This window comes from Zosterops lateralis (assembly GCF_965231275.1).
Source record: "Zosterops lateralis genome assembly, chromosome: 1".
NCBI classification, from domain to species: domain Eukaryota; kingdom Metazoa; phylum Chordata; class Aves; order Passeriformes; family Zosteropidae; genus Zosterops; species Zosterops lateralis.
In genome coordinates, this window is record NC_139762.1 from 98,387,089 (window position 1) to 98,408,860 (window position 21,772).

Sequence of the window (21,772 nt, forward strand, 5' to 3'; positions counted from 1 at the left end):
TTTAAGTGAGATCATAGGTATTCCTCTGTTTTTTGTTTCTTTCTCTCTGCTGTAAAGCAAATGCAGGAATTAATCAAACAACATTCTTGTGAGAGCCAGCTAAGGAGAAGGTGAGCTGGAATTTGTGACCAGGCTGTACCAGTCAGGCACTGATCCCACGGGGGCTGGCAGTCTGAGCACAGAGCTTTCTATCACCAGCAGAAGAGCCCCTGAGTCACCCAGAGCCGCAGAGGAAGGGGGAAAAAGGAAAGATAATGCAGACTAGGGTCAAGGGATTGCATGTCATCACTGTCAGCTCATAATGCTTTATTGTCATTAGACAAACACAGGCTCGTGCCCTTAACTCTTCGGCTTCTTAACATATCTTTACCTCACAATTTGCTTTAGGAAGGGGGGTCTCCTTAGGAGCTCATTAGCAAACTGAAAATAGCATAAGAGAAAAGATCAAAACACTTGTGGGTGATTTGCTTATATCCCTTTTGAGAGTAAGGGACAGTTGATTAGGCAGATTTAGATTTACAACTGGAATATTCTTGACATTAGATTTATTATTGGGTCAGATTCTTGCACTCTCATTTAGGTCAAGTATGTACTCAGAGCACTTTCCTACACTCAGGATGAATTTAAATGTCTGAGCCAGATCAAGTGTGATCATTGCAATTACTGACACACTGATGATATATTAGATTACTGATATAACATAAAGAAATAACATGGAAAGAAAGAATTATGCATGAAAAGAATGGGACTTCCTAGACACAATGATCTTATCAAACTTTGTTTGTTCTGTGTTATAATATGCCATCTTCTTTACTGTATTACTGTGTTTTTATCCATCCCTCATCACTCTATAATCTAAGTGCAGAGCTTTGTTACATAATTAGAATTGTTTGGCTGCATTATTTCACAGTGAGAGAGAGAATAATGAGTTCTAGCAACAACAGTAGCAGTTTTTGTGGATTACTACTTTCCCTCTTTCACTTTCACTTTTCTTCTTTCATTTTGTCTTAACTTTAGGCCATTTTTCACTTTATTTCTTGCCAGCACTGTTGTTTATTGGTCAGCAGTGCTCTACAGCTGCTTTGTGGCTGGCAAGTTTCCCCACGAGACTATACCTGTCACCTCTGCTATGTAGTCAATCTTGGGACGCCTCGTAGCTGAGATTCAATCTCCTGCCAGATTTCCCTTAGAAATCTTTAGATTTCCCAATTATTAAGACTATTACTATGCAACTTGAAGAGTCAAAGGAGAAGCAGGAGAAAGAGTAGGAGAAAGAGAAAAGGAGGAAAAGGAGGAGATAGAGAGATGAGAAAGACAAAAAGGAAGAAAGCAGTTAAGGAGGGAGACAAGGAGGGAAACAGGGAGGGAGGAAAAGCAAACAAGTTATATAATTTGGATGACAGATTCTTATGAAACAAGGAGAAAAATAATTTTATGCCTAGGAAGCAAGCAATTTCCCTTATTTATAAGCATTGTATCCATACTCAAATTCTAAAAAAAATATTTTAAATACATTTAATCCTTTAATTCCTCACAGCCATAGTACTTGAAAATCTTTGAGCTGCAAGAGTTTTAAATCCTTTATTTAAGCTAGTTCAAACATCAGTAGTTCTCTGGTCCTTATGAGATAACCTCTTATTTTCAAAACATTTATTATTTTCCCTAGTCCCTGGTATTGTCAAGGTTCTGTGTCTGATCTTGTAGTTTCAACATTTTCTGAATTGTAACAAATCTAGTTTTTAATCAGTATCAATATAATCCAATGTTTGGAAGTTGGAATACTTATTTAGAGATTAATAGCTTAAACTCCTTAAACAGATCATGAAAAGTTTTATGCATTAATCCTCCTTAGCACATTCCAATTTTAGGTGAATCTGTCTCTGATGTATCATAACATATGTAGAACAGATTTAAATTATATGATTTTTCAGTACCTTTGACCATGTACATAGCAGATTCACAAGCATATAGATAAATTCTCACTGCTTTTTTTTTTCTTCTCCCTCAAATTCCAAGAAACTTTGAAGCAGAAGGAATGCTCAAGATGTTAGCAGGTGATATAATTACTTTTTATGATGGAATTGCAAAAATTAACCAGATCAAGGCAAATAAACTCATCTTTATGTTTACAAAGGAGTCAAAAGCATTCTGAGCATGGCCTGCATTAATGGAACCATGTTTAAGCCTATTCAAAATGATTCTGGTAACCAGATATACACCAGATGCCAACATCAGTGTCAGAAAATACTGCAACAGCAAAGATAAATTTCACAAGTCAATCCATGCCAAACACTCATCTAGGACTTGTTTATACATGATAGGAATCAGCTATTTTGAATATGTTGCCAATATATAACGACAAAGATAGAACACTTGCATCACCTCTAGGAGTGAAACATATGCCTTACTTTTGCAACATAAGATCTCTGCTTTAGAAATTACACTAGATTCCCAAGTTCATTTTCAAAGCATGAAAGGAAAGACTTAACATTACCAAAACAAGTGACACCCAAACAAGTACCCACAAAGATCTTTCCTATGCATGCCTTAACTAAGCAATAAAAACAAATGAAACTAATCATTAACTTTTAATTTGGGATGAGTTCCTTCCCTGTGTGTTTAAATTCAAGGAGTTCCTAGGTTTTAACCATTACTCTCTAGATCCTTTGCATGCTTCTTTTAGAATTAATATTACTACTCAGCATAAGAAAAACAACAAGTAGTAACTAATTACTGGTTTAGCTAAAGTGGTGGGTCTTTGACCTTGAGCTCTGACTTTAGATACAGGCAAACATAAGATTGAGAATTTGTGTTCTCTTATGGTTTCTTAATGATCCTGGACATTATATTGTGAAAGATTTGCAGGTTTTTCAGACACTGAAGACAAAGAAAGAGGGCCTTGACAGTTTATGATCTTCAGTGATCACGCCTCTTGCCATTCAAATGGAAGATATTTGGCAGCAGCAGAATTTACAAAACCAAAAGCCTTTAACTACCCCGACTATGCATCTCATCCTGTCCACTTCTCTCACGTAAAGAGTTTTTTTATTAATATTTCCTGCTGTGGGACCTCAGCTCCAGTTTCCATGTGGGAATTTATGCCCTTTTACATTCTGATTCCTAGTGCACACAGACTATGAATTCAAGCATACATGTATATTATAGATATAATTTTTGATCCTGCTTAAGAGAACATAACTTGCTATAGATAAAATAGACTCTTGTTAAGCTTAGAGAGTAATAAATATGAGCAATATTTTTAGGTGATTTTTCCATTTGGGCTTCTGAAACTATATCTTCTCTTCTTTGCTTCACAGAGATTTCAACTTTTTTTTTCAGAGGTTCTGTAGTTCAGGTTATAAAAGTTAAACTATGCAAACTCATAGAACATCTGAATGTCCCTCTGCAAGGGAATAAAGCTTATCAATCAATTTCAGTGTAACCAAAGCCCCTTCCCACCACAAGATGAACAACTTCAATGCAAAGGCTGAATAAATAATTAAGAATTCTTAAAATTACCTGACAGGACTGTTTGAGGCATCTGGATCATGGGCTGCTACAGTTCCAATGATAGTGCCAACCTTTGCTGCTTCAGACACCACCATGGAGTACAGATGGGAAGTAAACACAGGCGGCTCATCAACATCTTCTACAATTATCTTCACTGTTGTCATGTCACTGAAGGGCCCCAGACTCAGGAAACGAGGGTCAACATGCATATTGGCTGCTTCTATCCTCAAGGTATAGCTTGTCTTAGCTTCAAAATCCAGCTCCTATACAAGCAAAATTATTTGGAAATTTTATTATTCAGTGATATTGACGCAAAACTGTTTTGCTTAAAACTTTCAATAAGTATAAAATGAAATTACCTTTGTCATTTGTATACATCCAGCAGTTTTGACTGACAGACCATAGTTTTTGGTTAATTTTTTAGCTTTCTCAAAGCACTATTTGCAGTGTCTCACTAGTGAATATTCTGCAATGATTTTAGAGGTTTAACCTTGTGAGTGAAACAAATTTATAAGATAATGGCAAAACTCTCTGTAATTTCTGTGAGGACCAAATTCTCACTCATTATTTCACCATTTTGAATTAATATTTTCTTTTTCTTATTAATATTTTGTCTAAGCTAATGGCAAATACAATGTGACATACTACTCAGACATAAGAACTCAATATAATCTTTACAGTTTACTTACAGGTGAGAACACCTTGTTCAGAAAATTTTGGGTGGGATTTTTTTTGTTTTAAATTTATTTTGAATTTATAGGTTTTTTGCATAGTATTTGGATTGACTAAACAATTCTTTTCTCCAAGCTCTTATAAATTTGTGTAGAAAATGTGGCAATGACTTAAGTGACACTGCTTATATCACAAAATTTTGTACCGAGATGCAGCCTGAAGATTGTTTTGGTTTGTTTTGCTTACTAAGCAAAATACACATTATTTTTTTAATGCCTTCCTACTGCTTTAATTTTCTTCAATGGGAGTACAGTTGCTTTTCAAAGAAATACTTAATTGGAATAAAAAAATACCCACAACAAATGAGATCTCTATGATCTGAGGATATTCAGATTCTTCAGAAAGAAGAAAACTATTTTTGAGGTGAGGAAAAAAGTCATTTTAGCTCACAGGCCATTACTGAAAGAAAACATACAGTTAATATTAGAACCATTTATCCTGTATCTATAGCCTTAACATCCAGCCAACTATTTGTGTGTAATTCCAAGTTTAATCTTTAAAAACAGCAGCAAAATACCCAAGCACTTTTAAAGCTGCAGTCTCGTTACTCAACTATATCTTCAAATTATAATTCCAAGTGTATAAAAGAGATTAAAAATGTTTTTCTGCAGTTCTGCTACTGAATACATCACAGGGATCTGAGATGTGCTTGCAAATTAATCCTCCAGCATCTGTGAAACATTCCAGTATTCGCTCAGAGGAGCAGCAGAGGTGAAACACACATCTGTTGACCTACAAGGGCCCAAGTTCTCTGTCTAGTTACAGTCAGATAAATCCCAAATGAGCATCTTAAAGTCAGCAATTATGTTGATGCTATAATACAGCTGCAAACAGTCTAGATTTAGATATGAAAAATGAACTGCAGCACAGCACACTCAGAAAGGCATTGAACTTTTACTAACTCTGTGTGGCAGCAAAAGGCTTCTCCAAATTGGAATACATGTGATCCTCATATTATGCAAGCACTTACTTCTTGCATTGAATCAAAGCTGCAGTATCCACAGCTCTTGGAAAACAGATATGCTGAAATAGAAAGTTTGTTTGGATATTGATCCCTGTACTGGATACAACTGCTCAGTATTTATTAGTAAAGCATGTTTAAGAGGGTTTTTTTATTATTATTTTCCCTTTGGTTTTATCTTTAAAGTACATGTGTTATGAATCAACCTCACAGACATAATGCAAAGGCAATGTGATGTTGGAATGATGAAAAATGCGTCAGAAACTTCATTCTGTGGTCATAACAATAAGGCAAGTGATCTGACCAGTGGAGCAGCAAGGTTAAAAGAGGACAAACAAGCACAGAAATATCTTTAGATGTCACACTATCTAATAAAAGCAAACTATTAATTAAAAAATTATTACCTGAAAAAAACAGCATAATAAATAAGCAAATCATAACCTGAAAAATGTCAAAGGCAAAAGGCTAACATTTGTTGAACTAAAAAAAAAAAAACAAAAAAAACCCCCCAAAAATCACCAAAACCAGAACTCCTTCTCAATAAACAAAAACACTGACCCTTTCACAAATAGTATCTTTTCAGTCAGAATGTACAAAAGCATGTAGTGGAGAAAGGAAAGCTAATTTATCCTCATTAATGAGTGATATCTATTGAAACCAGATGATTGAGATTGTAGTGATACCTGATCAAACACATGGAAACATATCATGAGAATGTAGAAAAGATAGCTTCTTCTGATATACTAATGCCAAGAGCACAGTCCTTCAAAGTAAAAAAAAAAAAAAAAAAAAAAAAAATAAAAAAAATCTGATTTAATAGATAAAATGCATACCATATATGTAACTGGGAAAATCATATGAATTTTAATTTTATTTTATTAGACTACCACAGCAAAAAAGAAACACTATTAAAATTAATTTTAAGACATCCCCATGTTTCTATATTGATTAAAGAAGACTACTTTAGAATCTTGCTAACTGAAATCATAAGGAAGTGTTTGTTTATATGAATGTTTATTATCAAGGAGTGTTAGGAATTTACAAAAATTACATATTCATTAGAAAAGTATTTTTTCATAGAAAAGAATGAAAAACTAACAGTGGTGTAGATGCACATTCTAAGCAGTCTTACTTACTAAGTGCACGTTCAACCTTCTCTAACTTAGCCAAGTACATCCGAGAAAATCACCATATGGTTCTTAGTGTGATTGTAGCAAAATTCTTCCAGGAAAGATACCAGCTAGTGAGTGCCTGTTTTTCACCACTCACTAGTAAGGGAGTCTCAACAACTGAAAGAAGTAATCATCTGCTCTCAGCAACATGAATCCTACCTAGTAGGATTCCCTCAGGTATCTTCTGGTACCCAGTCCTTCTGGCAGTATTCAAAATATATAAGGATCCTTGTTAATAATAAATAAATAAATAAAATTTAAAAATTGAATCTATGTGCTTATACAGTGGAGAAGGGCTGCTGTTTAGAAGAGGATAATTATGGATTGACAAATGGATTTTACAATTCCAAGTGATTTTATTGCAGTGGCAATAATGTTATTTTCAGTCCTTCCTAGCAGACCCTGTCTTCTGTGGGGTGTGGCAAAATCTACAGTCACCATCCTCAGCCTGTTGCTCTAAGATACACAGTCTCAGATCCTGTGGGGAATACAGAGGTATTACTCAGAGGTTGAGGCAGAATGTAATCTGGGAAAAACAAACAAAATAACTAAGGTATGATTAATGTGCAAGAGCTCTTGACCTGGTGTAAATATTTCAATTTCTTAGCTAATATAATAACAAAATTGCATGCTACACACACTAATGAAAGACTGAGAAAGTGAATGGGAAATATTTTCTCTTTTTGTTTCTTCTTATCTAATTATCATTGGTGTCTGTTATGCAGAGAGCATTATTTAAATGGCTTTTGGATCATGCTTTCATTATTTCTTGCTATAACAAAAGCACAAGATTCCAGTGATGGAACACCAAGTTAATAGACTGCAAATCACTATGTCAATGGTGAAGGTTAAACGGACAATGTATACTTCAGTCCTTCAGTACAGTGAATAGAGCTTAACAGCTTCATTAATATCTGTGCATTAGTATTATCTGATTAGATCCTGTGCAGGATCCATTAATCTTTCCTTTTGTGAGGTCTTTCTTTTTTTTTTTTTCTTTTCTTCTTTTCCTTTTAAGGAGTACGAATTTTATCCTCTCTGAAGGAAATTGCAAAACAAGTCTTCTTTTTTAGAGAGGCTGGATATGAAGTTATAACTCACAGAAAGCCCATTTTTATAATGTTCGTTTTTATTGCATGGTAACTTTGTAATAATGTACTTTTCAGAGGTGAAAATCCCATTTTTAAGCCCAGTTGAGGTTTTATATTGAAAACTGCAGTACATCAAACAAATGCACACAATCTCTCAAAGGAGCCAGGGAAGCCACAAATTCCTACATTGTAAACTCTGATACAGAATTGAAAGGAAAATTTCTAGCTAAAAAAAATTAAAAGAAATGTTAACAGTAATGGAAAGATAGCTTTTCACTCAAAAGCTTTTGCATAAACCCTCTCCTCCCCCCACCCCCATTTCATAATTGCCAATTTTGCTTTTAGAATGAACTCAGGTTTTAAAATAATCTTCTAGCAGTCAATTTCTATCAGAAAGTACTTTACAATATTATTTCTCCCTTTAACATTAATACTGATCAATGGTCTTGGTGATATGGCTGTGTACTGAAGGTAAAAACAAAGGCAAAGTGAGCAAGAACTCTATCATAGAAATCTCAATGTTTGTCACTTTCTGTAGTAAAACATTACAACTCTCACTCTACAGACTATTTAGGGGGTTTTAGTCCTTTTTTTTCCCTTCTTGAATCTACTAAAATCTCTCCACAGATGTCCAAATGGCTTGAATCACATCTCATAACATTTCAAAAAGTCAAATATGATACATAAAATAAAATATATATGTACCTTGTAGCCTTTTTTTATTATTAAATTTCGTATTAAATTACCATAACTACTTTAAGAACCAAATATTTGATAAAAGTGTAGATGGATACAGAGCATCATGTTTTTATCTTTAGATGTTTTGCTACTAAGCTATTAATATTACTGAAGTCTAACTTTAGCCTGAAACTTTGGGGATAAAGTGAGATCTGTACTTATATGATCCTTTTTTTAGTACACTATTTCTAGGAATAGTGCTTTGGAAGTCACAAAAAAAAAAAAAAAGAGTCTGTGTATGTACTTTGCTTAGAAAGCAAAGCCACGACAGCCACATGTATTCCAATCAGGATTCTGACAAAAATCAACATGAATTCACTTCAAAATTGTACATAGGTTTGCATGGACAATTCAGAATCTGTTGACTGAATCATCATTCGCTTCCATAAATGCTTCTTCAATTCTAAGATTTCTACTGCAGAAGAAAATCTGACGCATTTTTTAAAACTCCAATATATGCAGAAAAATTATGCTTTTTCTCCAAACACCCTTACCACTGTGAAATTGAGTTATGCAAATGATCTTGTCCTTACCAACAGAGCATTGATAGCAGTATGTAAATTACAAATGAAACTACAGGAAGGAATTGATCCTACTCTACAGATGGAGAACTGAGTCACAGTGTGAACGAAGAAAAAATTTTGAGATATTTCTAAGAAATATAAATGTCTGATTCCTTTTCATAAACTCTACAACTTTTTTTTTTTTTTTTTTTCTGAAAAGATCACATGAGATGGACGTTTTCCTAAATCCTGCTTAAAGGTAACTTACACATCTAGTTTAGTTTTACTTTGGAATTGGCAGCCCATGGCTTCGGACTGTGCACTCTTCACCGAGTTAAAAATTAGCCAGGCTCAGAGAGTTGGTAGTGAATGGAGTTACATTCTGTTGCCAGTCACCAGTGGTGCTCCCCAGGGCTCAGTGTTCAGTCCAGTCCTGGTTAATACCTATAAATAATTTGGATAAGGGGATCGAGTGCACCTCAGTAAGTTTGAAGGAAACACTATTGATCTGCTGGAAGTCAGGAAGGGTCTGCAGAGGCATTTGGACAGGCTGGATCAATGGGCTGAGGCCATTGGTGTGAGGTTCAACAAGAAAAGTGCAGGATTTGGCACCTGAGTGATAACAACCCCTGCAGTGCTACAGGCTGGGTGCAGAATGACTGAGAAACTGCCCATCAGAAAAGAAGCAGGGGATGTTGATCATGAGCCAGCATGTGTCCATGTGCCTCAGAAGGCCAATGGCTTGTATCAAAACCAGAGTGTCTGGAAAGAAAAGGGCAGCGACTGCCCCCCTTGTACTTGGCACAGATGAGACCACACCTTGATCCCTGTGTCCAGTTTTGGGCCCTCCACTCAGGAGGTGTTGGAGTGCAGAGAAAAGGGCAATGGAGATGGTGAAGGGTCTAGACAATAAGTTGTAACTAGGTAACTAGGGACAACACAGCCACAAGATGTGCCAGGTAAAGGTTCAGGCTAGACATTGTGAAGACTTTTTTCCACTGAAAGGGTACTTACGCAGGGAAACAGACTGTCCAGGGGATCATCATCACTGGAAGTATTCAAGAAATGACTGGATGAGGCACTATAATTTAACTGACATGGTAGTGTTCCATCAAAGATGGGACTTGATGAATTTGGAGGTCTCTTCCAACCATAATGATGCTATCTTATGATTCTATTCCCTTCTATTCTGTTCTGATTTATGATTTACCACAGAGACTGTGCTGCAGTGTGGAGGTTAGCCAAACTCTCACATTATTTGCAACATTAGAATTGTAGCATGAACTGCTCTGAACAGGGTAAAAATAAGAAAGATTTCTTCTGTTTCATTTGAGAAGTGAGAACTTGTCATTTATTTTTATTATTATTTAACAAAAGAGAAAGCGAGTAAATAAAGAAGTGGGAAGATTTCCAAAGGGACTTGAAACTGCTAGGCAACAAATTGTATGAATATAGTAGGTTACAGGAAAAGACCCCTATTAGCTTCCCTACCACTTTCCCACCCTTCATTTAAGCTGAGAATACTACTTATGGGTCTCATTCACTTGTTATTTATAACAACTTCTGAAGAAAGAGGAAAGACAAAGAAAATGAAAGTCAAAGTTTGTCTTCTAGAATTTTTTATATCCTGTTTCAGGTAATGAAATAGCTGAAAATAGCCTAAAAACGATTTACACACTTTTATATACCATTCTAGATACATGCTGGATACATTTTTTGCATGTGAAATCATGGTGCTTTTTATCTCTCTGTTTCAAACCGGATCATTTTTCTGCAATTTTTGCTTACCCCTGGGCTTTTTTTTTTTTTAATATTCCATAAAATGAATATTGTGGAATAAAAATAAAAAAGAACATAAAAATTCTTTACACAGTGAATTCTTAAATTTCACTTCTCTTCCTACAGTTTTCTTTTCTTTCTTACAAAAACTCTCTTTTTTTTTTAATTTAATGCTGCTTATGTGTTAAAAGAAGTGTTAGTTTCAAGTGAGGAAGTCAACTTTCAAAATTGTCTTGAAGTGGATATCCTTCTAAAAACAGAATGCAAAATCCTCAGCTTGTGTGTGGAACTCAGCTAACCAGGTGCCAAACTTTCTCCAGCAACACCCAGCACAAAAATGAATGGAGAAGTGCCTTCAGCTGCTCAGAGTTACTGCTGGTGATTTTCATGCCCAGCCTGCTGAGCTTTATGTACAATTGCAGCAGAAGTATGCAAAACTAAAGCACCCATTTGCATTTAGAACCAAAAGCGTGCCTTTTCATAAGTCTTTGCCTTGGCATTTTACTGCCTAATGTGTACACAGACATGTCATCTAAGCATATCAATAATCAGAAGTTGAAAAGGATAGGCATGCATTTTGAGTCGGAGCTGTTTCTCAATACCTCAGCTGATTTTAGGGCATGAAAAGGAGAAAGGTAATTGCACTCAGAGGAGTACAGAACATCATGTGCTGGACAGTAAAATTCTTAGGCAGATTCCAGGCTACAAACTTAATTTCTTCCCTGATTTCTGATTAACAAGTACACATTATCATGCAGGGATAACCTAACCCCATAGTGATCTGGCAGGAAAGGCTCAGTCATTGAAACCCAGTTAACCTGCACATGCAGTTATTAATGGTCTTTAATTCAATTAAATGTCCTGAGGAGAGTGCAATTGCCTGATAGGCACTGTGTTTCAGTTCCTCACTTCTATCCTAGACAATGTTCTCTACAGGATTGGCAGGGAGCATCTTTCAGCACTGGGAAAAGCACAAGGTTCCCTGGAGTCAAAATGAAAAGCTAAGGACATCCTGAGGTTCGGAAGGAGGTCCTCAGCATGGGAAATCACCTTTGGGTATGTCAGAGTGTGTCAGGTTGGGGTGAAGGGCAGTCAATTTCCCCCACAGCAGACCAGTGTTGTGCTTTGCACTGGTAGCTGGAAAGGTATTGACAACACGCCAGTTTTTTGGCTACTGCCAAGCAGTGCTGGCACAGCATCAGTGCTGTCTCTCCAACATTTCCCACACAGATGGGCAAGATCTTGAGAGGAGACACAGCCAGGACCGTGGACCCAAACTGACCAAAGAGGTATTCCACGCCATAGGGCATCTGCTCACATATAAAACCTAAGAGAAAGACGGGGGGGATGGAGTGGGGGAGTGGGCATTCCTTATTTACCTTTGCCTTCTGAAGCAAGTGCTACCTGAACTGAAGCCCTGCTTCCCAGGAAGTGGCTGGGCATCTCCATAAAGAATAAGATCTGGTTTTTCACTTTCCTTGGCATGCATGTGACCTTCACTTTTGCTTTTATAAACTGCTCTTATCTTGAACCACAAGGTTTTCTCTATCTTATTTTCTCACACTGTCCTGCTGAAGAGGGGGGGATAGCCTGGCTTGGTGGCACTAGGCAAGAACTACTACTTACCACGCAGAGGAAAATAAGTCAAAAATAGTGGGAAAATTAGAGAAAAGCCCTAAGGCTGCAGAGAAAGAAGTATGAATACTTTTGTCAAAATATAGCAGTATGTAGGCATAAAAATTATTAACAAATTAGACCATCAGGTCAACAATTTGTACCCCTTTAATGTAGTCCAACAGCTATTTCATAAAGCACTTCTCTGAACAAATATTCAGTAGTGAATAGTCCAGTTCAGCTCCCTAGCTAAAATGATTATGGAAATAACAAATGTCAATAATTTGGTCCACTGTATAGCACTGAAATCAGGATACACCAGGAATAAATACCATGACTACAAATCCATACTAAAAAAATGGAAACTAACTCAGCAGTTCTTAGATCACTGAAGACCCGGACTGATTCAGTGTTGCTTATTGTGGCACTGGTAAATGTTCTCCCTCTAGGATAGGCACATTTATCCCAAATCCTTGCCCAAAAACTTTAAAAGAACAAACTGAGGGAGCTACATTCAGTTTGGCTGTTAAACAAAAAGACTACTAACTTTTCATCGCTAGTATTTCAAATATGCTAAGCAAAAGTACATTTTGCAAGAGGCCTAAGATGGGGGTTTTTTTCTTGAAAAAAGATGATTCACATTACACATATTATGAGAATTCAAGAGTGATCATACTTCATTTGTTATGACATCTATGGATGATTACCAGCTCTCAACAGGTGTTAAGGCCATCAAAGAATTAGCCCATTGCTTTGCAACACCTTGCAGTCTTAACTTCTTTCAAAGGAGAAATATAACTGAAGCTTTCTATTGCTTGAAGAAGAATTAGATACACCAGAGAAGGGAAAAAAAATCCCAACAAGACAAAAAATCCCCCCAGCGGACAGGTAAAATTCACAAAGATTAAAGAATACATAGGGAAGAAAAATCTGTTATGGAATAATATTAAATACAAACATAGGTCCTTGTTTGGAAAATAGTTACATGTATTCCAAAATGCCAAGTTATTCCCACATTTTAAGGATGATAAATTTTTTAAGAATCCATTTGGTGTAGGTATTTAGGTAAGCAGCTGCAGTGGGAACTGCAGGCTGAGCTCTGGGTGGGAGCCCCAGGCCATGAAATATCACCCTTTGCATAACAAAAGTCACAAGGACATTGCCAAACATTCACGTATTAGGAGTATGAAATTAGATAAGAAATTCTTCAAAGGTGTATTTCTTTTACTGTTCAAAAATTTTTTTTGAAAAATATTTCAGCACATTTTTACTTTTTGAAAGGTTAGTCCAAAAATGTGTTGCAGCAAAGTAAGAAAGCTTAGTTTTAATAATTTTATATCAACATGATTTTTCAATGTCATAATGTTTTTTAACTGCACATTTACAAAGTTATGAAGAAAATTACTTATTTAACTTCTTCAGGGTTTTTTGAAATACTATTTTTTAATAATATGTATTCTTGTAAGCCTACTATTTTTACTGTTACATAATTTTAAATTATTAATGTATGCTTTCTGAGCATCTTTGGCACCTCAGCCAAAGACATTTTGATAATTATTTTTCATTTCAGGATCCATTTTTTTATTTGGAGCTTCCATTTTTGCTGCAAGATATATTTTCACACTTTCTACTATTTCATACAAAGGCAAATGAGACTAAAGTTTAGATTGCCATTCAAATGCAGTGCTTTAAAACATCCTCCTGAAAAAAATACAGGTCTTGTCAAAGAAAATGCAGAATATTTTTCAGCATAAGTCATTAAAAACCTCAAAATCACACAGTAAAGTCAAGATGAAATATACCAATGGAAACATTTACACCAGACAAGGTGCTTAGAAACAAAAACTCATAACCTCATTACCTGCTCGCATCTTGAAGAATTCCAAACAGAACCAGTGGGTAAGATCACACTCACCTTCTGAATAGTTATGATTCCCTCCTGGGTGTCTTTGTCAACAGAAATTTTGAATACTCCCAAACCATCACCATCCACAATCTTGTACTCCATTTCAGCATTAGGTCCAACATCTGCATCTGCAGCTTTTATTCTGGCCACCACAGAAGCCACTGGCAAAGACTCTGGGACATTATACTGATATGATCCTGCAAAATTTAAAAATATAATTAATTCAGAAAGCAAAAAAAAAGAGAAATCTAGTTTTCTTAAATCTACCTTCCTTTAAAACATGTGCCTGAACATTTACTCAGGCTACAAGAATATATTCTTCAGTTTTGAAATAAAATTGTCCTTTTGGCTAGGTTTTCTTTGTGATAGACTCTAAGTAAAACAGGCATGTTCTTCTTCTTATGATAAGAGAAGTACAAGGCAAAGATGCAAAAATAAAATTCAAAACTTAAACGCAAATCATGATGTGAGTCCCTGATAATACAGACAGTTTTACTCTGCTTTCCAGAAAAAAGGAAAGAAAAGCATGTAAAATAATGTCTATAATTATTCTATAGCTGTATATCTTGATTAGGCTGTTCACAATCTGAATATCACTAGAAACTAATATATATTAATTTCTTTAACAGTAATTTCATGATCTTGAGAATTCTAGCTTTTTTTATTCTAGCACAAAATTATATATATGCTGTCAAAAGCATATAAGTGTATTCTGTAGCCAATAACACCCTCACCTTCAAAAGCAACTTCAGTTATTCTATTATTATTTCGAGCAGTTGGTGGCTTGAAATAACAGGAAATCTATTATGTACAGATCTATTTTTTCCATCGTTGGAGGTGAGGCTGGAGTCAACATGAATATATCCTTCACACTACTTTAAATCTATGTTATCACATAGATTTTTTTTTTTTAATTTATTAAGAAAAAAGGACCCCAGACAGAAAGCTATGAATAAACTGAGCTCTTTTGGTTTGAGTGTACAACTGTGTGCTCCTTTCTTTAGGTTAGGATGAGAGCCACCCTTGTCACAGAAATCAAATGGAGGGAAGGTGACTTCCCAACTCTTTTGTGATTAACTCTTTGGAAATGCCTTAAGCACATGACAATGCCTAAAGAATATGAAGGATTAAGGGTAAAATTAAAGAACTCTGAAGTCCAACTGGCAAGACCTAAATATCTATTAGAATACATATTTTTGTCTATTTATTCATACAGACGAAGCAAAGTACATTAATAAATGTCCCTGCTGCTTCACACCATTTCAACTGATCTGGTGATACAGGTTAACACATGGTCAGAGTCTTAAAAACTACATGTTAATGCATCAATCTCTGAGGGTCTAGCCCTTGCAGATTGGCTTAAAATAATCTTAGCGAGACTACTCTTCAGAGGTGTTTTGTAAAGCAAAAGGTTTCATAAATGAAATATATAAAAATAACAAATGTTACAGAAAAGATAAGCCGCACATGGGTGCCTGAGAAACCTCTGACACCCTGCTAGAAACACTCCAAAAAGACCCTTACTTCCTTTGGGCTCCTTCCTAAATACTGAATTTTTTAGGAGGGACAATTTGGCTTTTGGCCCAATGAAATTAACAGCAGGCTTTGAGTTACACTCTTGGAACCCAATCCATGCTCCTGTACTGGCGCTGAGCCAATTACTGTGAGAAAAACACAGAACTTTCTAGTTAAACTTTTTAAAATGTCTAAAGGTAAACTGAAACTCTTCCCCTATTCGGAAACACCTGCTGGGGGTGTGGGGTGCATTACTCCAATCTGGTATGCATGAGGCAAAGAAAAACAATACAATAGTATTAACAAGAGTAATAATAGTAATAATAATAATAATAATCATCATCTTGCATTCAGTGTTTAACAAAATGTTTAACATGGAAAATAAGCAGGTTTTGTTTAGAAATATTACAGTGTGTACAGAAAATAGCGGTGTTTAGGAATCATATTACAAGTCAGGTATTTACAAAGTAACTTACTGCGTGGGAAGCGGGGTGGGTTGTCATTAACATCAGTCAGGGTGACAGTTACAGATGTAGTCCCTGACAATCCCCCATTCTGCCCAACCATGTCCTTAGCTTGGATAACTAAGAGGTACTGGTCCTTGGCTTCCCTGTCCATATTGGGAAGGGCAGTCTTGATAACACCTGCAGAAAGACAAAGTGTCAAGGATGGCACAAGCAAAAATATGCTACTGTGAAAGCTGAGTTTGCCTGTAAAAGGCAACAGCAGATCAGTGATTACAGCAGGAGTGGAATGAATTAATTTCAATACTAATATAACAGGTTTTGACTAGGAGTTGCACTGACATAACATAAGCTTATTTTAAATAGTCACCAAACCCACCAATTTTTATTTACTAGATTCACTGGGCAATGCTGTGCATGATTGTGTTTTTCAAGTATCTTCTCCCTGAACTAGTCTTCCAAATGTCTTGGGTAACACTTCCTTCCTTGGAAGGTGTAATCTCCTGTATTTGATTTCCCACTCTTTTAGAGCTAGGAAGAACAGAGTATTCTGCTTTCATTTTTAAAATTCTAAGGTCAAGATTTATTTCACTATCTTTAGAATATCCATTCAAGTCATCAACCCTTAACCAATACTGATAACGTGCCACACTTTGCAGATATATGAAATAATCTTATTTTGCCATATATTGGGTTGACCAATATCCACTTTTGAATCACTGGCATAATTAGATTTTTTTATATTTTTAAATTAAATATTTAAATATCTGAAGTAGTTTTGCTATGTCCATTTGATGATCTGTATAATCAATTAATTAATTTGTAATTAATTGACATGAAATGAAAACTACAAGAAAATTCCGTGTTTCATCTTTCCAGCTATGCTGATATACATCAAAAAATAAATATGCCTTCTCAAAATATGATGATTTTATGAATATTTCATGCTCAGTACATAGTACAGAAGCTAACCCTGATTTCCAGAGAGGCAGCCATTTGCTCCAGCACTTAGTGTCAGCAGTAAAAGAAACATAAACAAACTAAATAAAGAAGAGGCACATTGGGACACATATCTCTTCATCTGCTATTTGTTGTATGTTTGCTTAGAGTTTTATTCCTTTTTTTCCCTTATGAATGTTGGACTTGCCATTAATCATCCCTGGATGGAAACATTTATTTTACAAACAGACTGCCTGGCACTATTTCAGGACATGTAAAATATAATTACAAGACCTGTAAAAATATAATTAATATACATTTTAATAGTGTTATTGTTTCTACCTTGCTTTTCTTGGTGTGCTTGTTTTTCTGCCATAGTTGAATTACCAGGCAAAGTTACCCAACCATTTGGAAGCAAACTGTCACGCACACATGAAATTTGAGTATCACATTGAAGTGATGAAAAGGTATGCAAATATTTTGGTGTGAACTCTTCAAGATTTTTATTTAGCAGAAACTACCATATTATTGTTCAAGGGCCGCCTGCAGTCATTATCGCAACATACGTGGTACATGAGCACACATGGAGAGGGAGAAAGAAAAACAGAGAAAAACACTACAAATCACACTCACTGAAGGGAAAAGGACAGTGTTATATATCCCTGCTGAGCATGGATTTGTTGCAATATAAAGATAATTATAGTACTTATTTCTGCAAATTTAGATGTTTCTAAATAGAGTGTGACCTTTTGGTCACAATATTGAGACTCAGGTCTGATTCATATCACAGATTTTTTATGGTTAAAAGGGTAAATAGTCTTTTTTACTCTTTTGCCTCAGCTTGGTTATATCCAAAATGAAGATCATAACTCTTCTCCCTGTAGGTGTAAGTGAAGGCTCAAGCACTAAACTGAAATGAGCAGAGCAAGAACCTACTTTCCTGCTTTATGAAATGATACAGCAGAATGGGCAGTATTTATTAAATCAACAGAGGATTAAAGGTTGTATTTTGTTGTGGCGTAAAAATATTCACAAAATTTCAAGAAAACTGTTTCAGAAAATTTCAAGAAAGTTCCACCAGTAGTATGCTTTGAAAGCGGGAGCAAAATATTATATCTGATAGGCATAAGAAGTACAGTGTTTTCTTCTTCAAATTAATAAAGAATAGATTCATATCCCACAACAAAACTTTAGTTTGAAAAGTAGAATGGAGAGTAATTGTGCCTCAAGCCTATTCTTATGGAACCAGCTATGTGACATTTAGATATTTTGGAAATCTGAAAAAAAAAATGTTCAATGTATTTTGAAATTTTCACTGATAAGAGAGATGACAATAGGCAGCAGACCAAGCAGCTGGTAGATTGAAAAGATAATAAATTCTATTCCAGCAAAGTCTGTTTATTACATAGTTCAGATGTGTGGCTCTCATAATCTATTCTAAAGAATAAGAGGTTAAAAGATCAATAAAACACAAATGCATTCAATTAACCAAGAGGTCATATTAATAAGCTTCTAGCTTTTTTTAATGTGCATTTTTTTAATGCACATTTTCCTCTTTTTCTCAGCATTACTGCAAAGTTTATATAAACCTTACCTGTTTTGGGCTCCACAGAGAAGTAAGGCTGTCCTTGCAATATGCTATAAACCACTCGAGCACTGTTGCCATAAGTAGGATCATCTGCATCAGTGGCCGTCACTTGAACCACAGAGGTACCTGTAAAATGTTTGAGGGACTATTTCACATGAAAGATAGAAAAATCTGAACTACATTTACTCATTATGCTGTGCCAGTACATATCTGAAGCAGTGTGAAGTGTCTTTTTCACAAGTGTTCATCATTTCCATGCTGACTCTGTTTAGTGTATCAGGTTCTATTTGTAAACTAGTAATATCAGCTATTACAGAATTCCATCTTCCCAAATAGTCACAAGCATTCACTCACAGCAATAAAAACCATCTCACTCATTAGCCTCTCCTTTCTATCTCTGCCTTGGCTTGGTGGAGTATATGCCAACAAAATTTCTATAAGGACAGTGAAGCCTGAAGTCTGTTTGAGTATGGAATACAGTAGTAGTAGTCTTCCTTTTAAGAGAAGTCAGCATGCTGAAATTGCGATATCTCATTAGAAATTCAAACATACATACATATATATGTTTCACAAATTTTGATATATGTGCACAAAATTATTGTAAGCCTATAAAATTATTTACTGCTTCATAAACAGATGGCTGAAGAGTTTCTCAGCTCAGAGAAAAGCTGGTGAAAGATGTCCCTAAACTCCTTTAAAAAGCAGTAATTCCCTTCAATATGCAACACTGATTTCCTTCAATATATCTGCAATTTCAGCTGTGGTAATCTATTGCATAAAAATTCCTTGAGCAAGAAATGTCTCTTATGTTGACAGGAATAAGAAAGAAAAAATTCTAACTGGCTGATAAAAAGGTTATATTTTGTGAGGACCTCATTCTGCATCCAGCTCCTATTCATTATGTTCTCCATGTCAGTTCCCATTTGTTTTGTTCTATACAACAGCTTCCATGGTGTATGCTGAGAGCAGAATAAAATAACAGCCGGGAGTCAGGGCCTTGGCCATGGTCACCACCCTTTGATAGACAGAAAGGATTATTTTTTCCCACTGGCAGATTGTCTGGAACATTCAGACCTTCCACTGAACAGCCCAGGGACCCATTTGGAGGTGAGATTGCAAATTAATATTGTAGCAATTTGGCAGATGACCAGTAAAGGTCTTCAAGAGAAGATTGCTTCAAAGCATTTGTTAAACACAGTGTTCATTTTCTGAAAGAACATGTTTTCAACATGTGAAAATGAGACCAGCAAGTCTTGAAATCACTTTTTTAAGAATAAACTGCAATAGCAAGTGTCCAGAGTGAACTGAATATAAATAGTATTCTGATCAGTTTTACTTGGAATTTTCAGGAAATGGGAGAAGGTTCTGAAATTCCTTTTATCTAATATAGTATATCTCCCATCCATTTTCCTCATCTCTTCCATTCTCAGTTAAGTAGAAGATCATAAATGGAGCCTAGGACTATGCTGAAAGTTTGGAGGGAGGATTAAGTGCAGCCCTCCATAAAATGGAACAAAGAATAGGTCTTGCTTGAAAGAATTCTGACCAGAAATGATCATTCTTAAGGTAAATTTATTCAGATTATGGCCTAGCTGGCCCATATTCCTGATCTCTATTCCTGAAGTATCCATGACAAAGTAGTATGATTGCAATTCTATTTAAATGCAATTTTTCTCTCTTGTGACCTATTTTGGACAGGGACAAGGTTCTTCCCAACCTGAAATTTCACATGCAACCATTAAGTAGATGGAAAGTTTAAAAAGAAAATTGGTAGTTAATCCATCAAGTCATTTATCAGTTATGGGACTTAAAATACATCCATTTTCTGTTCACCAGTAACTAAGAGCTTTGATTCAGTATGTCAAACTGATTTTACAGATTGCTCTATAATGTAATTTCATACAGGGACCTATTTTAAACTTGCCAAAGTCTATCCAGCTTTTGAGAACAAGGGATACCATAATGACTGTTTGACATCCTGTGTTCTTTGTGAAAGCCAGGCTTACCACATTTACAAAGTCACTAAGCCCTGCCAATGAAGCTTACAATGTCTGCAAATATTGGCAAAAGTGCTCATACACCTCACACACAGTTACGTCTTTGCCCCCTGCTCTTGCTGCTTTCAAGGGCTCCAGACCAATACAAGATCAAAGAAATTACAAGCTCTGCAACCTCAGCACAGAAATGCTGCAAGTTTAGAAGTGCTTGTTTGCTGCAAAAATCTATTGCTGTAGCAAACAAACCCTCTGCATTCCACGAAATGAATAAAGCCATAATCTGGATCTAATTGTCTCTCTCCTAAAACACATGAATCCTTCAGAAGAGGGCGGTTTTTAAGTAGAAATTCTAACATCAATTCTTTCCACGATAATTCCATTTAAATGTAATCAGTAACTAAAACCAATTAAACTTTGCCAGTTCCTCTGTACTAAATTTCTTCTAAACATCAGTGGGGGAAAGATCTGAAACCCATGCTACTGTCATTATTTCTTTACTAATTGCACACAAAAAAAGATGAGCTTCTGAAGCCCCATGCTGAGAGGGAGATTTCTGCACAACATATTTTTAAGAATTTGCAAGATAACAGAAGGTATTCTAACTATGTGAAAAGTCCTATGTGTAGGAAATATGTTCCAAGGAAACAAAATGCACAGAAAGATCTGTATTTGAGGATTTCCAGAGACTTTTTCCAGAAGAAGCAGATTGCTCTTGAAGAACAGGAATTCCTTCAGAGTATAATTGCCGTGCACTGCTGTCCTAATCTTTCTGCAATGGATTGATGTCAAATTAAAATACTTACTTCCCTTTTTAAAAAACTCAAAACATAAAGTCCTGGGCATACTTATGGATAGTAAAAACATTTAAAAGTGTGAGAAAAAATGGATAGTTGCATTGTATTTCCAAGTACATCTTCTTAGAAGAGTTTGTGTTCCTGAAATTGTCCTCCTTGCAGCTGTGAACACCTTGCCTCACCCTCTAGTAGAGACAGTCAGCTGTCATACATGCATCCAAGATTAGGACTTACAGGTAACAGGAACAGTCAACAAATGGTACCACAACTTTACTCTATCCAACAAAAGGAGTGTTCCAATAAATCCAATAAACTTTAGTCACTGTTGTTCAGAATTGTGGAGTGCAAATGTAGACAGGACACTGAGCCTACCCCAAACTTTCATTAGTGACTTAATATAAACTGCAGCTTTGCAACTATAGCTTTAAATGTTACTTACAGTTTGTGTGTTTTGTATGGGTTGAAAAAA

The 21,772-nt window shown here is 35.7% G+C and overlaps 1 protein-coding gene across 1 annotated transcript in view; it reads right to left on the reverse strand.

The window, feature by feature from the left end:
• CDH7 (cadherin 7) overlaps positions 1 to 21,772 on the reverse strand; it is a gene marked incomplete at its 5' end in the record, with an annotated part of 71,133 nt that overhangs the window by 14,437 nt on the left and 34,924 nt on the right. The window contains 4 exons of the mRNA XM_083857760.1: positions 3,520 to 3,773; positions 14,016 to 14,203; positions 15,998 to 16,165; positions 18,519 to 18,638. Of these exons, the coding sequence (XP_083713886.1) occupies positions 3,520 to 3,773; positions 14,016 to 14,203; positions 15,998 to 16,165; positions 18,519 to 18,638 (730 nt within the window). The remainder of the gene's footprint in view (positions 1 to 3,519; positions 3,774 to 14,015; positions 14,204 to 15,997; positions 16,166 to 18,518; positions 18,639 to 21,772) is intronic.